Source organism: Procambarus clarkii, chromosome 31 (assembly GCF_040958095.1).
Source record: "Procambarus clarkii isolate CNS0578487 chromosome 31, FALCON_Pclarkii_2.0, whole genome shotgun sequence".
Classification (NCBI taxonomy): Eukaryota; Metazoa; Arthropoda; class Malacostraca; order Decapoda; family Cambaridae; genus Procambarus; species Procambarus clarkii.
In genome coordinates, this window is record NC_091180.1 from 12,903,253 (window position 1) to 12,922,805 (window position 19,553).

General features: G+C 41.0%; 1 protein-coding gene across 1 annotated transcript in view; it reads left to right on the plus strand.

Annotated features, from left to right (window-relative positions):
* Window positions 1-2,180: 2,180 nt before the first annotated feature.
* The window catches only part of Nup133 (nuclear pore complex protein Nup133), a gene marked incomplete in the record, with an annotated part of 90,231 nt that continues 72,858 nt past the window's right edge, over window positions 2,181-19,553 (plus strand). The window contains 3 exon segments of the mRNA XM_069334355.1: window positions 2,181-2,265; window positions 14,490-14,645; window positions 16,932-17,059. Coding sequence (XP_069190456.1) covers window positions 14,494-14,645; window positions 16,932-17,059 — 280 coding nt within the window.

Here is a 19,553-nt window from a genome sequence, read left to right on the forward strand (position 1 = left end):
CGATACTAGAGATGCTATACCGATGATGATACTTTTCAAAACGCTTGTGCTCTCTAGAGTGGAGTACTGCTGCACAATGACAGCCCCATCAAAGCTGGAGAAATTGCTGACCTGGAGAGCGTGCAGAGATCCTTTACTGCTAAAATCCACTCAGTAAAACGTCTAAACTATTGGGACCGACTAAAGAGCCTAAATCTGTACTCCCTTGAGCGCAGGCGGGAGAGATACATAATAATTATGCACGTGGAAAATATTAGAGGGGCTGGTCCCAAACCTGCACTCAGAAATAACATCACATGAGACCAGAAGACATGGCAGGATGTGCAGAATACCCCCGTTGAAAAGCAGAGGTGCAACTGGTACTCTGAGAGAGAACTCTATCAACATCAGAGGCCCGAGACTGTTCAACACGCTTCCGCTACACATAAGGGGCATAACTGGCCGACCCCTCACAGTGTTCAAGAGAGAACTGGATAAGCACCTCCAAAGGATACCTGATCAACCAGGCTGTGACTCATACGTCAGGCTGCGAGCAGCCGCGTCCAACAGCCTGGTTGATCAGTCCAGCAACCAGGAGGCCTGGTCGACGACCGGGCCGCGGGGACGCTAAGCCCCGGAAGCACCTCATGGTAACCTCAAGGTAAGGTAAGGTAGTGGCTTTAGATATTGTACTCACCTAATTGTGCTTGAGGGGGTTGAGCTTTGGCTCTTTGGTCCCGCCTCTCAACTGTCAATCAACTGGTGTACAGATTCCTGAGCCTACTGGGCTCTATCGTATCTACATTTGAAACTGTGTATGGAGTCAGCCTCCACCACATCACTTCCTAGTGCATTCCATTTATTAACTACTCTGACACTGAAAAAATCTTTCTAACGTCTCTGTGGCTCATCTGGGTACTAAGTTTCCACCTGTGTCCCCTTGTTCGTGTTCCACCCGCGCTAAAGAGGTTGAATTTGTCCACCCTGTCAATTCCCCTAAGAATTTTGTAGGTGGTTCACATGTCTCTCCTTACTCTTTTGTTTTCCAGGGACGTGAGGTTCAGCTCCTTTAGCCTTTCCTCTTAGCTCATACCTCTCAGTTCCGGGACGAGCCTGGTGGCATACCGCTGAATCTTCTCTAACTTTGTCTTGTGTTTAACTAGGTATGGACTCCAGGCTGGAGCTGCATACTCCTGGATTGGTCTGACATAAGTGATATACAGGGTCCTGAACGATTCCTTACACAAGTTTCTAAAGGCAGTTCTTATGTTGGCCAGTCTAGCATATGCCGCTGATGATATTCTTTTGATGTGGGCCTCTGGGGACAGGTTCGGTGTGATATCAACCCCTAGATCTTTCTCTCTGTTTGACTCTTGCAGGATTTCATTTCCCAGATGATACCTTGTGTTCAACCTCCTGCTCCCTTCGTCTAATTTCATTACCTTACACTTTCCTGAGTTGAACTTTAGCAGCCATTTTCTAGACCATTCATCCAGTTTGTCCAGGTCATCCTTTAGTCTCTGTCTATCTTCATCCGTCTTGATTCTTCTCATAATTTTTGCATCAACAGCAAATGTATGTACTACCTCTATCTTTAAATCTAACATAATGTTTGTACTGTAACGCTGCAACTATGTATGTACTGTTCCTAAATAAATTATTATTATTATTATTATTATTATTATTATTATTATTATTATTATTATTATTATTATTATCATTATTATCATTATTATCATTATTATCATTATTATCATTATTATTATTATAATCATTATTATTATTATTATCATTATTATCATTATTATCATTATTATCATTATTATTATTATCATTATTATCATTATTATCATTATTATCATTATTATTATTATTATTATTATTATTATTATTATCATTATTATTATTATTATTATTATCATCATTATTATTATTATTATTATTATTATTATTATTATTATTATTATAATTATTATCATCATCATCATCATCATCATCATCATCATCATCATCATCATCATCATCATCATCATCATCATCATCATCATCATCATCATCATCATCATCATCATTATTATTATTATTATTATTATTATTATTATTATTATTATTATTATTATTATTATTATTATTATTATTATTAAATACGACTAGAATTTGAGAAATCCAAAAAACTCGTATCAAATCCGCACTGAATCCGAGAGAATCCGGGATAATCCGCGGCAATTGTTGTTGTTCCAGCATGTCGACCCGTTGATCACCAGTTTTGAAGGCGACAGACCTCAGGTATGGTGACAGTCTAAGGTATGGTGGTGACCTCGGGTATGGTGGCTTGAAGGTTAAGATTGATGTGACCTTCCTGAGGAGCAATGGTGTCCTGGGCAGGGTTTTGTGAGAGTAAATTAAAGTTTTATTCGTGGTTGATGCTAGTGAGTTTTGCCTTCGTGGGACATACTGGGTAGATGATAGTAAGAATGTCCTGTTAAATGTTTAAGTTGCTTTCTGGACAGCCACTTGTTAATACTAAGTAGCAATGATGTTTAATTCATGCAATGTATAATCGTGTATTTAAAAATTACTTTTATAGGGGTCTTTGTAGTATGGTTGGTTAGTTTTGTTCTCGCCTCTCAGTCAGGAATCCTGGGATCGAATCGTGGGGTGGGACATGAATAGCTGGGCAAGTTTACTTTCACGTCTGTTTTCTTTTCTTTTGCCTTTGTTCACCTAGCAGTAAATAGGTTCCCAGGAATTAGACAACTGTTGTGGAGATGCATCCTGGGGAGGGTCAGTAGTTCGGTCTTGGGGGAGGGGGGACCTCGATATTAATCTAATGTATACATATACTGACTGCCTGTCCCTGGACAAAATGAATTATTGTTGCTCGATACAGCACGGCCTCATATTTCCAGAGTACGTGCTCGATCCCCTGATGGTCCAAATGGTTGGTCACTGTCTTTATTTTGGCCTTGTATCCCAGCTCCTTGTCATTATATTTCAACCAATTGCTGTACAGCCACAATACTGGCTTAGCACTTGTTCACCTTGCATCAAACTGAAATTTGAAATATTTCTATTGTGCAGTAATTTTCAAGACACTGAATCTTGTAATCAGAAGAGTAGGTGAACTCATTCCAATACAAAATGTGGCCAGGTGGAGTATTTCACAGGCATCTTTAGCAGAGGGTGATTAAAATAGAAGTTAAGAGTACAGTACTGAATATGCATGTGTGGATGATGAGCTCATCTAGATGCGCAAAGATTCTATTCTCAAACATTTAAATAGTGTTTACATAAACTATTTAGTATTGAGCTAGTTTTTACTGATGTCACATCGATGGTCAACCATCAGCTGATAGGATGTTTTTTTTTGTATTTTTTGTAACTGCTATGTAAAGTAAATATACAGTGTGTGTGTGTGTGTAAGTGTAATATCTATCTATATCTCTCTAGCTAGCTTATAGCAGGGGGTGGAATCATTTTGAGAGCAAGTTCTCAAACTGGCAATAATCTAAAAGATTATCTTGCATGCCCATGGTAATATTGAGCCACAGACTATAATTCTTGTTATTATATTTGTATTTTACCCTTTTTTATGGAGAAAAATAACAACATGCTTGAAAATATTTTTAGAGAAGTCTGTAGCACTCACTGCATACAGCTTTATGAATTTTATATATTAAGAACTAATAATTTCCAAAAAGTAAAATTAGTGAATTAATAATTTTTTTTTTTTTTAAGGCAAATAGAGTTCTGCTGCTTATTTACTGTATATTTATTGTTTAACTATTAACACTTTCGTCCGCTGGGGACGGAGTTTGTGTCTATTAATAATCTTACGTATGGTGGGCGGGGATGCATGTTGTGTCCAAAATTAAAATATTTGTTTAAATTCCATTTATTGTTTGATTATTATGGAACTAGTTTTAAAATGGGCACCTTTAGATTGCGAACAATTTGATACCAAAATGAACGACGTAGTTTGGAAATTGAGGTCGGAACACTGGAAAGAGTATATATATGTTAGTGTGGGTGCACACTCCTGGGAAATGCCAGGCCCACCTTGGGGTGAAGGGAAAGTATTAACAAAAGTACAATGGGGCCTCGACTTACGATGCTAATTCGTTACCAGAGACGATTCATAAGCTGAAGCGATTTTTTCCATAAGAAATAAAGGGATTTGGATTAATCCGTTCCCCACCCTCCAAAATATTAACATAAAAATACATTTTATACTGAATACAATGTTTTTTCCTAACTACAATACAGTACCTAAGTTTATCTTACCTTTATGGAGGGCTCTTGATGGCATATGGAAGATGGTGATGAGAGGGGAGGAGGAGAGTTGTTACTGTTTGGAAGGGGAGTCCCCTTCCATTATCACATCAGGCAGTGATGTTTTCTCTGGGATACTCTCTCTCCTACGTTTTGCCTGAATACCACTAGGCCCTGGTTGTGGTTCAGAGCTTGTTTGTCTAACTACAAATTTGTCAAGAGACATTTGTTTTTCCCTTCGTTTTAACATTTGTCTGTAATGATGCATCACTTTAGCACCCATAATGTCCTTTTTCTTAGCCAGTATGGTGGATATCGTTGATTGAGATTTGTTGTACTGCCTAGCCAGTCCAACAACCCGCACACCATCTTCATATTTACGAATGATCTCTTGTTTCTGCTCGATGGCCATCCTTACATGGGATCTCATATGTTAAGCCTTACCACTGACTTTCCTGGGACTCATGGCATGATATATAATAATTACTTTAATGTTCAAAATGAAAAAAATCATCACAGAACTGAAATTTCTTATATGCGCGATCGTCACTAAGTGGGCAGCTGTAGTAAACTGAGGCAGGTCAGCCGCATGACCGGGAACCAGGAGCTCAGTCGACCCGAACATGTACCAACAAATATTGTAAGTCGACGACACCATCGGATGTCGAGTCGTATTTTTCTATTAAATTTTCATCGTAACTCGAAATTATCGTAAGTAGGGGCAATTGTAAGTCGAGGTGCCACTGTACAGCTGAGAGATTGAAATTAATGAAAACTTTTTAGAAGCATGTTAAAAAATATTAATATCTTTATTAATGTTTTTAAGATGTCAATTGAAAAATAACTCGATATAAAAAGAGTACTTTGTCTTATAAGCAGCAAGAACAGTGAACATGAAATTTTTAACTTAGTTAATATTATAAAACAAAAACATATATATGAAAAATGAGTTCCCTGTTGGATTATTTGTGGACCTGCGTAAGGCTTTTGACACTGTCAACCACCAAAACCTTCTTCTTAAATTACATCATTATGGAGTCAGAGGACACTCCCTGCAATACCTCAAATCTTACCTTACTGACAGGCTCCAGTATGTTTCTGTGAATAATTCAATTTCTCCCACCCTACCCATCAACATTGGTGTTCCTCAGGGCAGCATACTTGGCCCTCTCCTCTTTCTCATCTACATTAATGACCTTCCAAATGCCTCCCAACACCTCAAACTAATTCTATTTGCTGACGACACAACCTTCATTTACTCCAATCCTGACCCCCTTGCTCTAAATACCACAGTAAATACTGAGCTAAATAAAGTCCATCTTTGGCTAACTGCCAACAAACTCACCCTTAACATTGACAAAACTTTCTATATTCTGTTTGGCAATAAATCCTCTAATCAAATAAATCTCAAAATAAACAATACCCAAATTTGTAACAAATTAGATGGCAAATTCCTTGGCATTCTCATTGACCACAAGCTTAATTTCCAGGGATACATTCTAAATATATCAAAAAAGTTTCAAAACTGTTGGTATTTTTTCTAAGATCAGATATTATGTACCCCGCCCTGCCCTGGTGACTCTATTACTCCCTCATCTATCCCTATCTCAACTATGGTATTTGTGCTTGGGGTTCTACTACCCAAAATCATTTATGTCCTCTAATTACTCAACACAAAGCTGCTATCAGGACAATATCTCACTTTGGCCCCAGACATCACTCGGTACCCCTACTCAAATCTCTGAATATGTTGGATATTAAGTCACTGCACATTTTCTCTTGTGTATTATACATATATAAAACGCTGAACTGTAATGCCAATCCTGCCCTCAAAAGCTTCATTGAAGGTTGTAACAGAACCCATGAGCACCACACCAGAAATAAATACAGTTTTGATATTCCAAGAGTACGACTTAATGAAACTTGAAATGCTCTACAAATCAAGGGACCCAGAATGTGGAATGACCTTCCCAACCATGTTAAAGTCAGTACCTCTCTCAACCAGTTTAAGATAAAAACGAAGCTATACCTAATAAATTCCCTGTAACCTACCTTACCCCTCTATTGTCAATCCGTGTCTGTTTTTTTTTTTAACAACGCTGTTTGTCGACCTAATTGTATTTGTGCTGCTTTTTCAGCCATGTTCCCCCTTTTTTATCTCTATTTTTATTTGTTCTCAACACATTTTATTCTTTATACTCAATTAGTATTAAGATTTAGTCATTAATGTTTTTCATGCCCGAAACGCTTTGCGTAATAGTGGCTTTAGGCATTTTATGTACTAGCTCTATCTATAATTCCATCAATCTTTGTTAAATCTCTTGTATGTATGTACCTTACCTAAATAAACATTATTATTATTATTATTATTATTATTATTAAAAGAAAATTAGGTTATTTTACTCTTGGTGATACTACTGCATTCTCGCAACCATCCAGCTGGTCCCAAGCCGGCGTGAGATTTCTGAAATACCATATTGACCCTTGTTCGTAAAAAAAAAAAAAAAAAAAAAAAAAAAAAAAAAAAAAAAAAATTGGCAGTAATGATATGCTTTGTATATTTATTTATTATGGGTTGGGGTTTAAAAAAAGAGGTAAGGGAGTGGCACTCGTGCAGCATACTGTACCAGCAAAATTTGATTGCAAGCCATTGTTGCCACATGTGCCAGTGGTTCACCACCCCTGGTCTGTTGCATGCAATTTATAAAATTGTATTTCATGTTTAACCCTTTGGGTGTGTATTTAGGCTTTGTTTAGCATAGAATTTTCATGATGGGGTAACCCCTTGTGGCTCCTAACTTCTAAATTGCATCAGCCATGGAGTTTAGTTTGGTCTACTGGGGACCAGACCTGGCCCCCTCAGAGGTGCAGGGATACTCTGCCACCTTGACATGGAAGAAACCCAGAAAGTCAGTGGACCAATACTGACCACTGCTGGGTTCAAAAGAGACCAAAGCCCCACAACCTCCAGCAGTGTAAACGAACAGTTGAATATCTGAAAACAAGCTTGAGCTTGGGGCATCCCACTCATTTGGGGGAGGTTATCTTGAGATGAGATGATCTTGGGGCTTAGCATCCCCGTGGCCTGGTCCTCGACCAGGCCTCCTTTTTGTTATACACCAACAGGAAGCAGCCCGTAGCAGCTGTCTAACTCCCAGGTACCTATTTACTGCTAGGTAACAGGGGCATCAGGGTCAAAGAAACTGCCCATTTGTCTCCGCCTCCAATGAGGATCGAACCCGGAACCTCAGGACTACGAATCTGAAGCACTGTCCACTCAGCTGTCAGGCCTCTAGGAAGGGGGTAGGTGCACTTGCTGTCCACTGGCTCTAGCCATCGGTTCCTCTGATGCAGCTAATGTCGGATGTCGGCAGTAGGGCTCCTGGGTCATCAGTAATTCATGGCAGTGGGCGAGGATGCTGGCTCTGCTTGGGGCCTTCATGGATGGTTCCTAAGGTGTATGGGGGAGTTGGAGAGATTCCTTGGATTCCCTTGGACCCTAGGTGGGTCTTCATCCTTTCGGACAAAGGCCTTTTATTTCAGGGAAAAGTTTTCATTTGCCCCCTCCTTGTATTAGAGACAGGCTTCTGAATGATATCCTTGAACCTCCGGGATTCATACAGTCATGTTCCTATTCATCCAGGGTTAAGGGACTGGTTAGGTTTCACTATGGTGCATTAAGCTTACCATTTTGTGTTTGTCCCTTTGGCTTGAATCTAGCTCCCCTCATTTTCACGAGGTTGGTTTGGGTCGTGGTGACTTGTCTTCATTTATTGGAGGTTCATGTTCTGGCCTACCTCAATGATTTGCTTGTGTGGGCCCCCAGTCCATCCTCGTGTCTGCTAACCACAGATCTGGTTCTTTCATAGCTTGCTGGGTTTGGGTTATTGGTGAAGTGATGGAAGCCTCAGTTGCTCCCATCCTTTGTTTGAACTTTGCTGGGTCTCAGGTGGGATTCTCGGTTGGCATCTTTTTCTCTTCCTCCAGTGCCTTTGCTTTGACTGCAGCGTCACCACCTGCTGGTGTCTAGGCAGCCCTGGGTGATTTGGCGATTGATTGAGAGGTGTGGGAGCCTGAACTTTACCTGCGTGGTTTTCCCACAGGGCAGCGTATCTTCAGGGGCTCTTCTAGTTTCACCAGTTCTGCCCCTTTCTCTGTCATTGTGATCATTGTATGCAGACCCCATTTGCCCTTTGCCAGCTGCTGTGCCACTAGCTTCCTCTTTGGGCTTTTCCGGGTTCAGTGCCCAAGCCCTTGCCTCCCACCTGTGCTCGATGTCTTTATGGATGCCTCGACTCTGGGTTGGGACTTTGACTAGCGTTCACCAGGCTACTCAAGGTCGTTGGTCGCCTCCTTTTTGTGGGGTGCACAGTAGTGTGGGAGCTTGTGCCTGTGTGGCAGTCTGATGTTCTGGGGTTGATATTTCTTGGGTCAGCCACAGTATTATTTGGTCTAACCAGCCTGCGGTTTACTCTCCTGCTCATGATGTTGGGAGGTATGCAGATCTCTGTGATGTTCATGTGCATATCCTGGGCTGATATTCGGGCATGTTTTTTTTATCATCATTATTATTATTATTATTATTATTTATTATTATTATTATTATTATTATTTATTATTATTTTTATTTTCTACCACAGACTTGGCCACACATTTACAATGCTAACTAGCACATATACATTTTCTTCTGTCCTCCATGGACAGGGTGAGAGATTTGTCAAACATACAGTTCAGAGATTTATTGAACAACCACAGAAGGTGATCGTAGTGCTTTTAAAATGTTAGGCTAAGCTACATACGTAAATACATAGATACACAGATTTATGATTGCATTAATGTGAATTTATAATGGTGAAATGTAATTCTGATCAGCTTCCACATATACTTTATACACATACATACATACACACACATACATGCACATATATTTGTCTCTTTTTACTCTGACAGGGTGAGATAGCTGTCAGAGAAACTAGTGTGCAATTAAGAACTTAACCACTGAATGTGATTAAGATGCTTTTACAAGCTCAGGTTATATAGTTACATTACATGGTTAATCTTCGGTACAAGTCCAATATATCATAAAGTGTTCCAGTACTCGTATAGTAGTTACAGAGTTCAGCATACCTCAGCCCAGTAGGGCAAGTCAGTCAATATGGAACATTCTACAATGTAATGTTCAAGTAAGTGCATGTTTTCTCTTTCACAAAGTAGACACATTGTGTACTTGACGTTTGGGTTTTGAGAGAGCTGCCAGATACGTCTATATCCCAGGTGTATTCTGGCAACTATGACATCACATTGCCGAGTTTTTGCTCTATTAGTCCCATATGCGAATGTCTCCACGATATCTATCATAATATTTAATGCTACAACTTTCAGGTCTTTGTGTATGAGGAAGTCCAGTATCTGGTGAATGTCCTTGAACTTCGGTGCTCTTGTGGGGCTTCGGGTTGTCTCTCGGCTGGGGGTCCCATCTTCGTAATGTCTCCTGTGGTGCTTCCTTCTTCCTAGTGGGTTCCCCGTCTGTTTTCCTAATCTATGGGTAGTTAGCTTCAGGTAGCCACAAGCTGCTCCTCTCAGAAAACCATTGGTAAATATAAGAAAACTCCAATTTCTGGGTGAGCCCCGGTGGCTTCCTGATCCCTGCCCTACCTTCCTGGTCATCGGTGGATGCTTCCCTTCTGTTGTAGAACTGGGAGCTGGGGACCCCAGCTGGCAGTAGGTGACCTCTTAACCCCTAGCCCCAAATGAGTGGGGGAAGTGGGCTGAATGAGACAATTGGATTGTTTACATAGTCGAGTTCTTTTGGTGGGTTTTTAGTCTTTGGTGTTACGAACCCGGATCCAGCATCCGAGCACGGAGTAGTAACGACTACGCCATCTGTGGGTCAGCTCCCGAAACCCCCGCCAAACGAACGATGACACCGGATGAGGACGGCGAATATCGGCCACAAGGGCCAGTTTCCAGTCCTGTGCAGCTCACAACACCGCCGCTCCTGACCTCTGGTGAGGTGGTGCTCCGACGACAGCGCCATCTATGGGCTGGATACGTCAAGTGTTTGTGCCCGAGCCCGTAAGTGAGGTGTATTAGTGTCCCGGTTATTGATGACGTGTCTGCTTACAGAGCCGACCTGGGACCACTGTGATGGAAGTGGAGTCAGTCTACCCGAGGCAGCCAGTCTCCATACTGTGAAGTTTGCTGCAGCTGTTGTGACGTCGTCCCCCCGGAAGAACACTGTGGTGTGTTAGCCTGCCAGTGGAGTGGCAGTAAAAGGATTTACCCGGGACCGACTGTTGGAGACGATCATCCACTGGGGTATTGAGGACAGGAGGGTGATTTGTGATATCACACGAGACTCCTGTCTAGGGCGTACCCCTTATATCGTTCGTGGAGTGGCCGTACCAGCCTTGGTGGCTCAGTACCTGCCAGCAGACCAGCTGGACGTGTGGTTGACGGCCTCCACGACGGTGCCCCCAGTGGACCTGTGTTTTGGCTGACCTGTGGCCAGGGTAGGCTCAACTTCTTTGGATATTTCGTTGTGTGGCCACGAAGAAGCACCAAGGACTCGGCACCGAGAGTTGTGGCACCAGAGTCTTCAGCAGAAGACTATATTGTGTATAATCCCCTTGTATAGTGTTAATACCCCTCCCCCTGTGCACTTTTTGATTTTATATATTTAATTGGAGATGGTGACAAGTATAATCTTAAGTTCTTAGCTTTCTTTCCCTACTCCCTTTAAGTTGCTTGCGTCACGGATCTCATCCCTTGATAGCCAATACTGGCTTGGGAACGGATACATATATCTTCCTCTAACATCATCAGAGTGAGAACCCCGTTGCGTCCCGAGAGGGTCGTAACATTTGGTCTCTTTTGAAGCTAGCAATGGTATGTTTTGACATGCCGACTTTCTAGTTGCTTTTCCCAGTGAGATGGTGAAAATAAATGTCATAACTTCCTGCACCTCTTTGGCCAACCACTTTGGGTGGATGGTAGAATGACAGTCGTGCTTCATGCAGGTTGGTGTTCAATCCCCTACTATCAAAGTGGTTGGACCATCCATTCCTTTCCCTCATCCCATCCCAGATCCTTATCCTGATCCCTTCCAAGTATTATATAGTTGTAATGGCTTGGTGCTTTCTCCTGATAGTTTCCTTCCCTCCCCCTCCTGTGAAAGTGGGGCTAGGTTCCGGTACTGGTCTCCAGTAGGCCTATAGAATTCCATGGCTGATGTGATCTAGTAGATGGTGAGCTACTGAGGGTCACCCAGAAATTGGTGTTTCATTATTCCTGTATTCAATGCTGTTTTTTTTATGATTTGACATGGAATGAACTGTTGGTTCCCTGTTGCATAGGTCATGTTTCACAGGTTGTCATAACGGGTAGCCAGCATGCAGTCAACCCTCAGGCCCACAATGTTCATAAATTTGTAGCTTTGATTGCTATGTTCTGCAACTAGACATGGGCTGATATTGAGGCTTGGGGGTGTTGAAGGTCTAACAAGGCCCTGGTGACCTGGTATTTAGTCAGTGTTCCTGGTCCCATTGGTCTTTGAGTTGCACTGGGCCAGTTTTCTGGTCCACTGTCTTTTCTTTAACCTAGTACCTGCCATCTCTTCTCCTCCCTGGTAAGTCCCTTCTTTAATTTTTCTCTGTGGTTACTTAGCGTCAGGGCTCCACTAAGGGGCTCCCCCGGAAAGTGAACATTGAATTTAATAAAATAGCTCTTTCTGGTGGAGCCCCTTTGCCTCCCCAATTCCCTCCCTTCCTATTGGGTTCCTTCAGTTGTTGGTTTATTGTGCATCAGCTCTGGGCTGACTGGTACCCAGCTGTAGGCTGGGAGCTCCAGGCTGCCTGATGGTGGCCAATGGAACTTACAGGTTCGAATTAGTTAAGAGTAAATAAGTTGTTTTGACTGAATTATTAGCAGTTATTTGGTTATTTTGATGATGCTTTGCTTTCTATGAACCTTGCTGTTGTCTGCATTGCCTTGCTGACTTTCTGAATGTTTTCCTGGTGAGGAGAAGCCAGATTCTGGCTCTGGTCCCCAGCAGGCCAAACAAGACTCATGAGACTGATGTGATCCAACAAGATAGCTTCAGGGAGTGTTACGATCATGTAACCTACAAAGGTTGAAATGGTGATCGTGTGAGTAAAATACATACGTGATTTATGATGTATGTAGAGTGTGGCGGTTATATTAATGCACCGCCAAACAAAAGAGGATGTTACTACTCTAGCTAATTTACATATGCTATAAGGATATGTGGTTAAGACTGTATAAAGCTAGAAGGTTACATTAATACTAAAGTGAATGGTGGCTATAGGATTTTTTAAGCAAGAGGTACAATACAACAGCTGAACCAAGCCAGCACCATACAGCTGGGGCTGGTGGAGCGTGAGTTCTTTTGAATGTGGCTGGCTGGGACTGACGTGGCAGTCTCGGGAACACATTTTTTCTGGACAAGTACCCTTCTCTCTCTCTCATTAAATTGAGCCACCATTCCTGGATGTAATGTTATGTTGTTGTGCAACACTGACTGTGTATAGGGACCTGTAAATTGCATCCAGGCACTTCAACCCGTGAGGATTCACTGTGGGTGTCTGAAGATGTCATGCTCCCTTCAGGGACTATAATGCCTACCTCTGGTGTGCCTGTGCACATCTCTACTCCTGCCTGTGTGGTATAGGGGATTTAACGTAAATCTAGAGGAAACGGAGCAAGTTGTAGTTATGAGGGAAGCAATTAATTAATAAATGAATAAGTTACAGCTAGACTTTTGTTACACCTGTCTGGAGAGTAGACTGATAAGGCTATATATACAGGATTCTTAATATTTGTGGGAGCTAAGTTCCCTGAGGGCAGGGCCTTGTCTAAGTTTTACTGGGGGCTTTTCCAGTTACTGTACCTCCATTATATACTGTACACAGATTTAAACCCCAGTGGTATCAGAGGTATGTACCAGTTATTATTATAACAATCAGCTCGTAACAGGGAGCCACCTGGACTCTAACAAGAAAAAGGCATTTCATTACATTGAATGCTGTTTCATGGTTAAATAATTGTAGGTTTTGGTTAGCCTAGGGCCCTAGAGTATGTGCCTTGGCACCCAGCTATCATCTTTGAATTTGCCTGTTACTAGCTGTGGATTTTGTTTTGCTACCCATTATTTTTTTTACTATATTGAGTTTGGAAAACTCTGCAATATATGCAACATAGAGGATATCTGTATGGAGTTTTTAAATCCCAATTGCCATTGCTTATGCTTCTGGTATTTTGCCAAATTTAGAGTCAAGATATCAAGTCCTGAAGGGCATTCCTCAAATTCCACTGCATGGATCTTCTGTGGATAATCCTTCAGTTGTTGAGGCTTATGCTTCTGCTTGTTTGCAGTGTTCAGGTTTGCCTTCTTGTCAAAGATTCTGCACTGGCAGCATTCGGCATGTTTGACTTTTCAAAGACGTGATGTTCCAGCTCTAACTTTCCATTATCCATTATGGTTGGAGCTCATTTGTGACACCAGGGTGGCCACTATTTTTCTACTGGTGTATTGCTGCCACTTGTATTTGAACCATGAGAGAGACTTTGATTGGCTGAACTTTGCTTCTATGATGTGTCCAATGGGCTATGCCACTTGAGGATATTGAAAATTTTTCTTGGCTTTTACACTTGTTACTAGTTATGAAGTTACATTTTTATCTGTTTTGGTCTTGAAGAAATTCCTCCTCCAGAGGTTTTGACCGAATATTTTATCAGTGTTTGGTCCCTTGCATCGAAATGCAACCGGGCTCTAGGTAGGGGGGCTCGGTGTTGCCATCTGGTGGTAATTGGATGTAGTGTCCTTTGGGCAAATTGTCAGATGTGAGAATGGTACTTGATGGTCCTAGTAATGCACAATAAGGCTTGGGAATGTTTTGTAGTTATTCTGGGTTGGATTGAGCTTACCTCCAGGCACCTTCCTTGCACCAGTATGACTACAGGGATGTTTGATAAAATACCTATTGTGGTTGTACAGGATGCCAGCATGTTTTGATTGTCATGATTCATTTATTTGTGACCAGGATGGATTTTGTCTTGAGAAATGAGTGTCGTGATTAGAAAGAAGCTCTTCATATCCGAGAAGCTGATTTTTATTCCTCTTACAAAACACAGGTGTATCATTAGCGGGCAAGAATTGGTGACTACCCGATCTGTTACATGAAAATGTTATCAAACTGTAACTTTTTTATTTTCCACAGCAAAATGTACAGCAGTCCGGTATCTGATCGGGGGGTGGGAGTAACTACCCCTGCCTCCTATTCATCTGCGAGTGCAAGGGCAGCTGCTGCTGCAGCTGCACGGAGAAGGAGTGCGGGAGTTTTCAGTGCTGCCAAGCGCTCACCTTACACCCCAGGGTGAGTTGCATGCTCATTACTGAATTGGATGAAAATGTTAAGCAAGTACTGATCTCGACGATTATAGCTTAAAGTGGTAAGGAAAGGGAAAGCTTGACAGTTTGTAAATGAGAACCGAGAGGAAGCACTTTACACCTGGTTGTAGGAAGTGACGAGGCGATGCTGTGGATGTGTTGCAGCACTGTAATGCTACTGGTTCCTTGTGATGTTGAAATATGTGTGTGTGGAAGATATTGTGGATATCATTTTTGTATTTACTATTTCTTCTGGGCTTTTGCCTTGGTACTCTACAACACTAGAAAGTGTGGTATGATTATGTTGTTGGTGATAAAAGATTGAAAAATTAGGTTTTGTGAGAGGTAATACTGAATGATGAATAGGCTCGGGCTTGACTTCTAGCCAAAATTCTAACATTTAAATAAATTCTTGAGAGGTACATATTCTTAGGTTTATACTTAGCCGTATTGTCAAATGTGATGTGTATCATTCTATTCCAAATACAGTACTTTGTAGGCCTTGGATGATGCATGTCCGTAATATATTGTTGAGGTTTTGTTGCATTCTATTTGAGATCCATTATCTATTACAGTGACAGATTTTCACTAGACCTTGCTGAGATTGCATTGCAGCCCTCAGTTCTTTTGAATGTAAATTGGCATATACATTTGGCAGCTGCATCCCATGTATCATATGAAACCAAATCAAAGACTATTCATAAATAGTCTTTGATTGAGATGTTGAAATCAAAAACTATTTACATGTACATATGTAATTGAGAAAGTTGACATTAAAATTACAGTACAGTGGAACCTCTATTAACGAGTGGCTCTATTAACGAGTTTTTCCAGTAACGAACAAGCCACTCGCAGCAAATTTGTCTCTATTGACGAGCTCGCCTCTATTAACGAGTGAAACCACATGGCGCTTCCTAGCGTCTCGCGGGTTCTCGCAAATTCTCGGACACCTCCGACGCCAGTGTTGTTGTTGTATCTCACACGACAAGCATCCCTATGGATTTATTTGAGCTTTTCATTGGGTTTTTAGTGGTTTTGCGACTACAATTTGTAACACATGATGTCTCCAAAGAAGCTGCTTGCTAAAGATAGTGTTGTCAAGAGGAAGAAAGACACAATTACTGTGGATTTAAAGAAGGAAATTATAGCAAAGCATGAGTGTGGTGTCTGTGTGATTGATCTCACAAGGAAGTATGGCAGGTCCTCATCAACAATTTACACCATTAGTAAGGGAATGAGGAGGTAAGGGAGGATGCTGCCTCTTCCACTGAGATCAGGGAAGTGTTTGGAATGTTTGAAAAGGTGAACGCATTCTTGGAAAAGCTGTCCTGATAAAGCAGTGACAACCCGGTGTGTGAAAATGTTTAATTAATTTATCACTTTGTGATAACACTTTATGAAAGTGTTATCACTTTCGCAGGTATATGTCGCTTGAACGTAACACACTTTTTTTCTCTTGAATGCACCCAAACACCACGCTCAAGCGTCATTTGAGCAAATATTTCTATAAAATCCAATTCTTATCCGATCGACTTGGGGATTGTATAAATGTTTGCCATGAAATTTTCGTTTTCTTTAATAACCACATTGCCTATTTGAGAAAACGGCATTTTATTGTATCTTCGTGGTAAGACTATTATATTGTTGACACAATGAGTGTAATCAACGTAGTTTTTTTATTTGGTGCTGGTCTAACGCATCCTTGTGTGACATTTGAAATGAAATTTGGGTGAAATTCCCAAGAACAGAGAGTCCGCCTGACTCAGAGGTGGATTCTCCTTCCACACCATAACCCCTCTCATCCTTCCCACCTCCCCATCGTCTCCCTCAAGCCAGCAACTACTCTTCATAAGGTAAAGTAAATATTAAAACACTACAACAAAACATTTATATTTAAATGTGCAATATTATATTTACATAAAAAAAAGTCATACAAGTATGGATGTTTTTGGGAGTGGAACGGATTAAATTTATTTCCTTTATTTTAAATGGGGAAATTTGTTTCCAAAGACGAGTTTTCCAGGTAACGAGCTCGGTGCCAGAACGGATTAAACTCGTTAATAGAGGTTCCACTGTACATTAATTACATAGGAGAGAGTTAAAAGAACATCATAGCACATTGTCATTATCAGTTTACCATTAGAGCAACAAGACAATATATATATTTTTGTGAGAATGAAAAAAAAGAGGTATCATGGTTTATTAGATGCATAATATAAAAGAATTGTGGCACAAATGTCCTATGATTTAATTACTAACTTGTGTGTTTCAGTCGGTCAACGTCAATGAATCGTTCCCTTCAGACATCCCAACTGTTAGAAGGCAGCGGTCAGTATTCCCTGGAGAGTTATGGGGCGTCCTTGCCTGCACTCGTCATGGAAGCACTCACATTTGCAGAAAGTTAGTCCCAAAAGTTGGTTGTCTATTATATCTTCTGCAGTCTAATTTGGTATTACTAGTAAAAATATCCTAAGATTATTTTTTCCAATTTGTTTGATGTGTATTTACATTATCTGGAGAACATCTTTGCACATTGGTGTTTAATTTTCAAGCTTCATGTTTGCTTGTGCAAGGAATGTCCTTATTGTTTTTGTGCCTTGTAGCTCCCTGGTGGCCAATTTTCTGAGCTATTTTAAAAATTGTCAAGTTTGAACCCATGGTACTGATAACCCCATATTTCATAATAAACCCAGTTTGTTACATAACCCTAGTCTGTTACATAACCCTAGTATCTTGTAATATTATAGCCCCCTAACCTAACTCCACCTAACACAATCTAAACTAACCTAGTCTCATTATAAGACTAGCAAAATGACATTATTTGGACCCAGCATTCTTGGCCAATGGCTATACATTTTCCCAGGATGCAACCCATAGCAGTCGACTAATTCTCATAAAAGCAGAACATAAGAATAAAGAAAATGACAGAAGGCCTATTGCTCATGCAAGGCAGTTCCTATTTATACCCAACTAAACTCGCTTGTATATACAGTGGCACGTACGAAATCTGGACCTTCCTATAACAGATATCTCTGAACAACGAACTCAATTTGGCCACCGGATCCTCCTTCTAAAATGTGAAGTGTGGAGGTGTACCTTTATGTTTAGTCCGCCATTGAAACAATTTGTTTACTGGAGGTATTTATTTATTTATTTACATACAAGAAGGTACATTGGGTTGTGAAAGTACCTACAGTGGTACCTCGGTTTAAGAGTTTAATCCGTTCCTGGAGACAGCTCATATTCCAAAAACTCGTAATCTGAAGCTAATTTCCCCATAAGAAATAATGGGAAATGAATTAATTCGTTCCTGACTACCCAAAAACCTCCCTTCAAACTAAATTTTTATACCTAATTCATCAAAATAAACCAACAAAACTATGTTCAAGGTATTACTTACCCTTGCTGATGACTGCTGTTGGCGTATGGAAGATGGTGAGGAGGAGGGAGGAGGAGAGGAGTTACTGTTTGGAAGGGGAGTCCTCTTCCATTATAACATCAGGCAGTGAAGACTTAACTGGTATGCACACTCTGGCACATTTTGCCTGCATACCACTAGGACTGGCTTGTCTTACTAAGAATGTCTAAAGACACTTGTTTTTCCCTACATTTTAACACTTGTCTGTAGTAAGACATCATCACATTGTCATTTAAAAGGTCAATGCAACGGCCTGCTACAGCTTTATCTAGGTGAGTTTTTTCAACAAAACTTTGCAGTTCTTCCCATACTTCACACATTTTCTTAATCAAGAAGGGACATCCTCTACTGCCTCTACTCACAGATATTTTCTTAGGTTGAACCTTACCAATGGCTTTCTTGAGACCCATGGTGAGATATATAATAACAACTTTTATGCTCAAATGGCCTAAAAACCGACAAAAAACTGTAAATCCTTGTGAAGAATTCAGGTGGGATAGTCACTGGGCGCGAGACACTGGTAAACTGAGGCGGGATCGCCATGTCACCACGCGCTAGTCGGCCTGTATGTGTATCAACAAACTCGTGTTCCGAGGCAACCCTCGCCTTCCGAGGGTTGCCAAATTTTCCGAGCAAATCCTGCTCGTACTGTAACCCCGCGATTATCCGGGATTCGAACATCCGGAAAACGCCCTTATACGGCCAAAATCGTGAACGGATAAAGTTATCTCAATATCCGGCCAAAATGGCCACAGGAACCGGATAAAAGCTGGTTTGGCCGGATGAAAATACGGCCATACCGTATTAATCCCGTCTGTGGCTCTAGACGCATGGTGGAGGAGGGGGGTGGGGTGGGTGGGTGGTGTTGGGAGGGTGGGAGGGGTGCGTCAGGAGGGACCACCTGGGTACAGGAATTACCAATAATTTTAGAACAATTAATCATAGCCAAAAACAAATGAAATAACTACTAGTAATTATGTAATAACAAATAAATAAGTTTCCTAAAAGCATTGTGCACAGGCTGAAGTTTCCTTCAAAAATATTGTGAATTTTTTTCCTCCTGGCGGCCTACGTAACGCGCTATCCCAAGTGGACCCGTCCAACACTGGTCAACCCATGTGCGTCCGTCCCTCGTGTTATACACAGTGCTGCGCCATTAGTGAAATATTTTTTTAAATAACTTTTTTATTTTCATAGTAACTTTGAACATTTTTGGCCAAGACTATGTCTGGTAGCAGCATCAATCGTTCTGGAGGTGTTAAGAGGAAGAAAGTTGTCCTAACAATAAAAGACAAGTCACAGTTATACACCTCAACCAGTGCGGCCTCACAGTGTTGCGCCATTAGTGAAATATTTTTTTAAATAACTTTCTTAATTTTCATAGTAATTTTGAACATTTTTGGCCAAGAATATGTCTGGTAGCAGCATCAATCGTTCTGGAAGTGTTAAGAGGAAGAAGATTGTCCTAGCAATTAG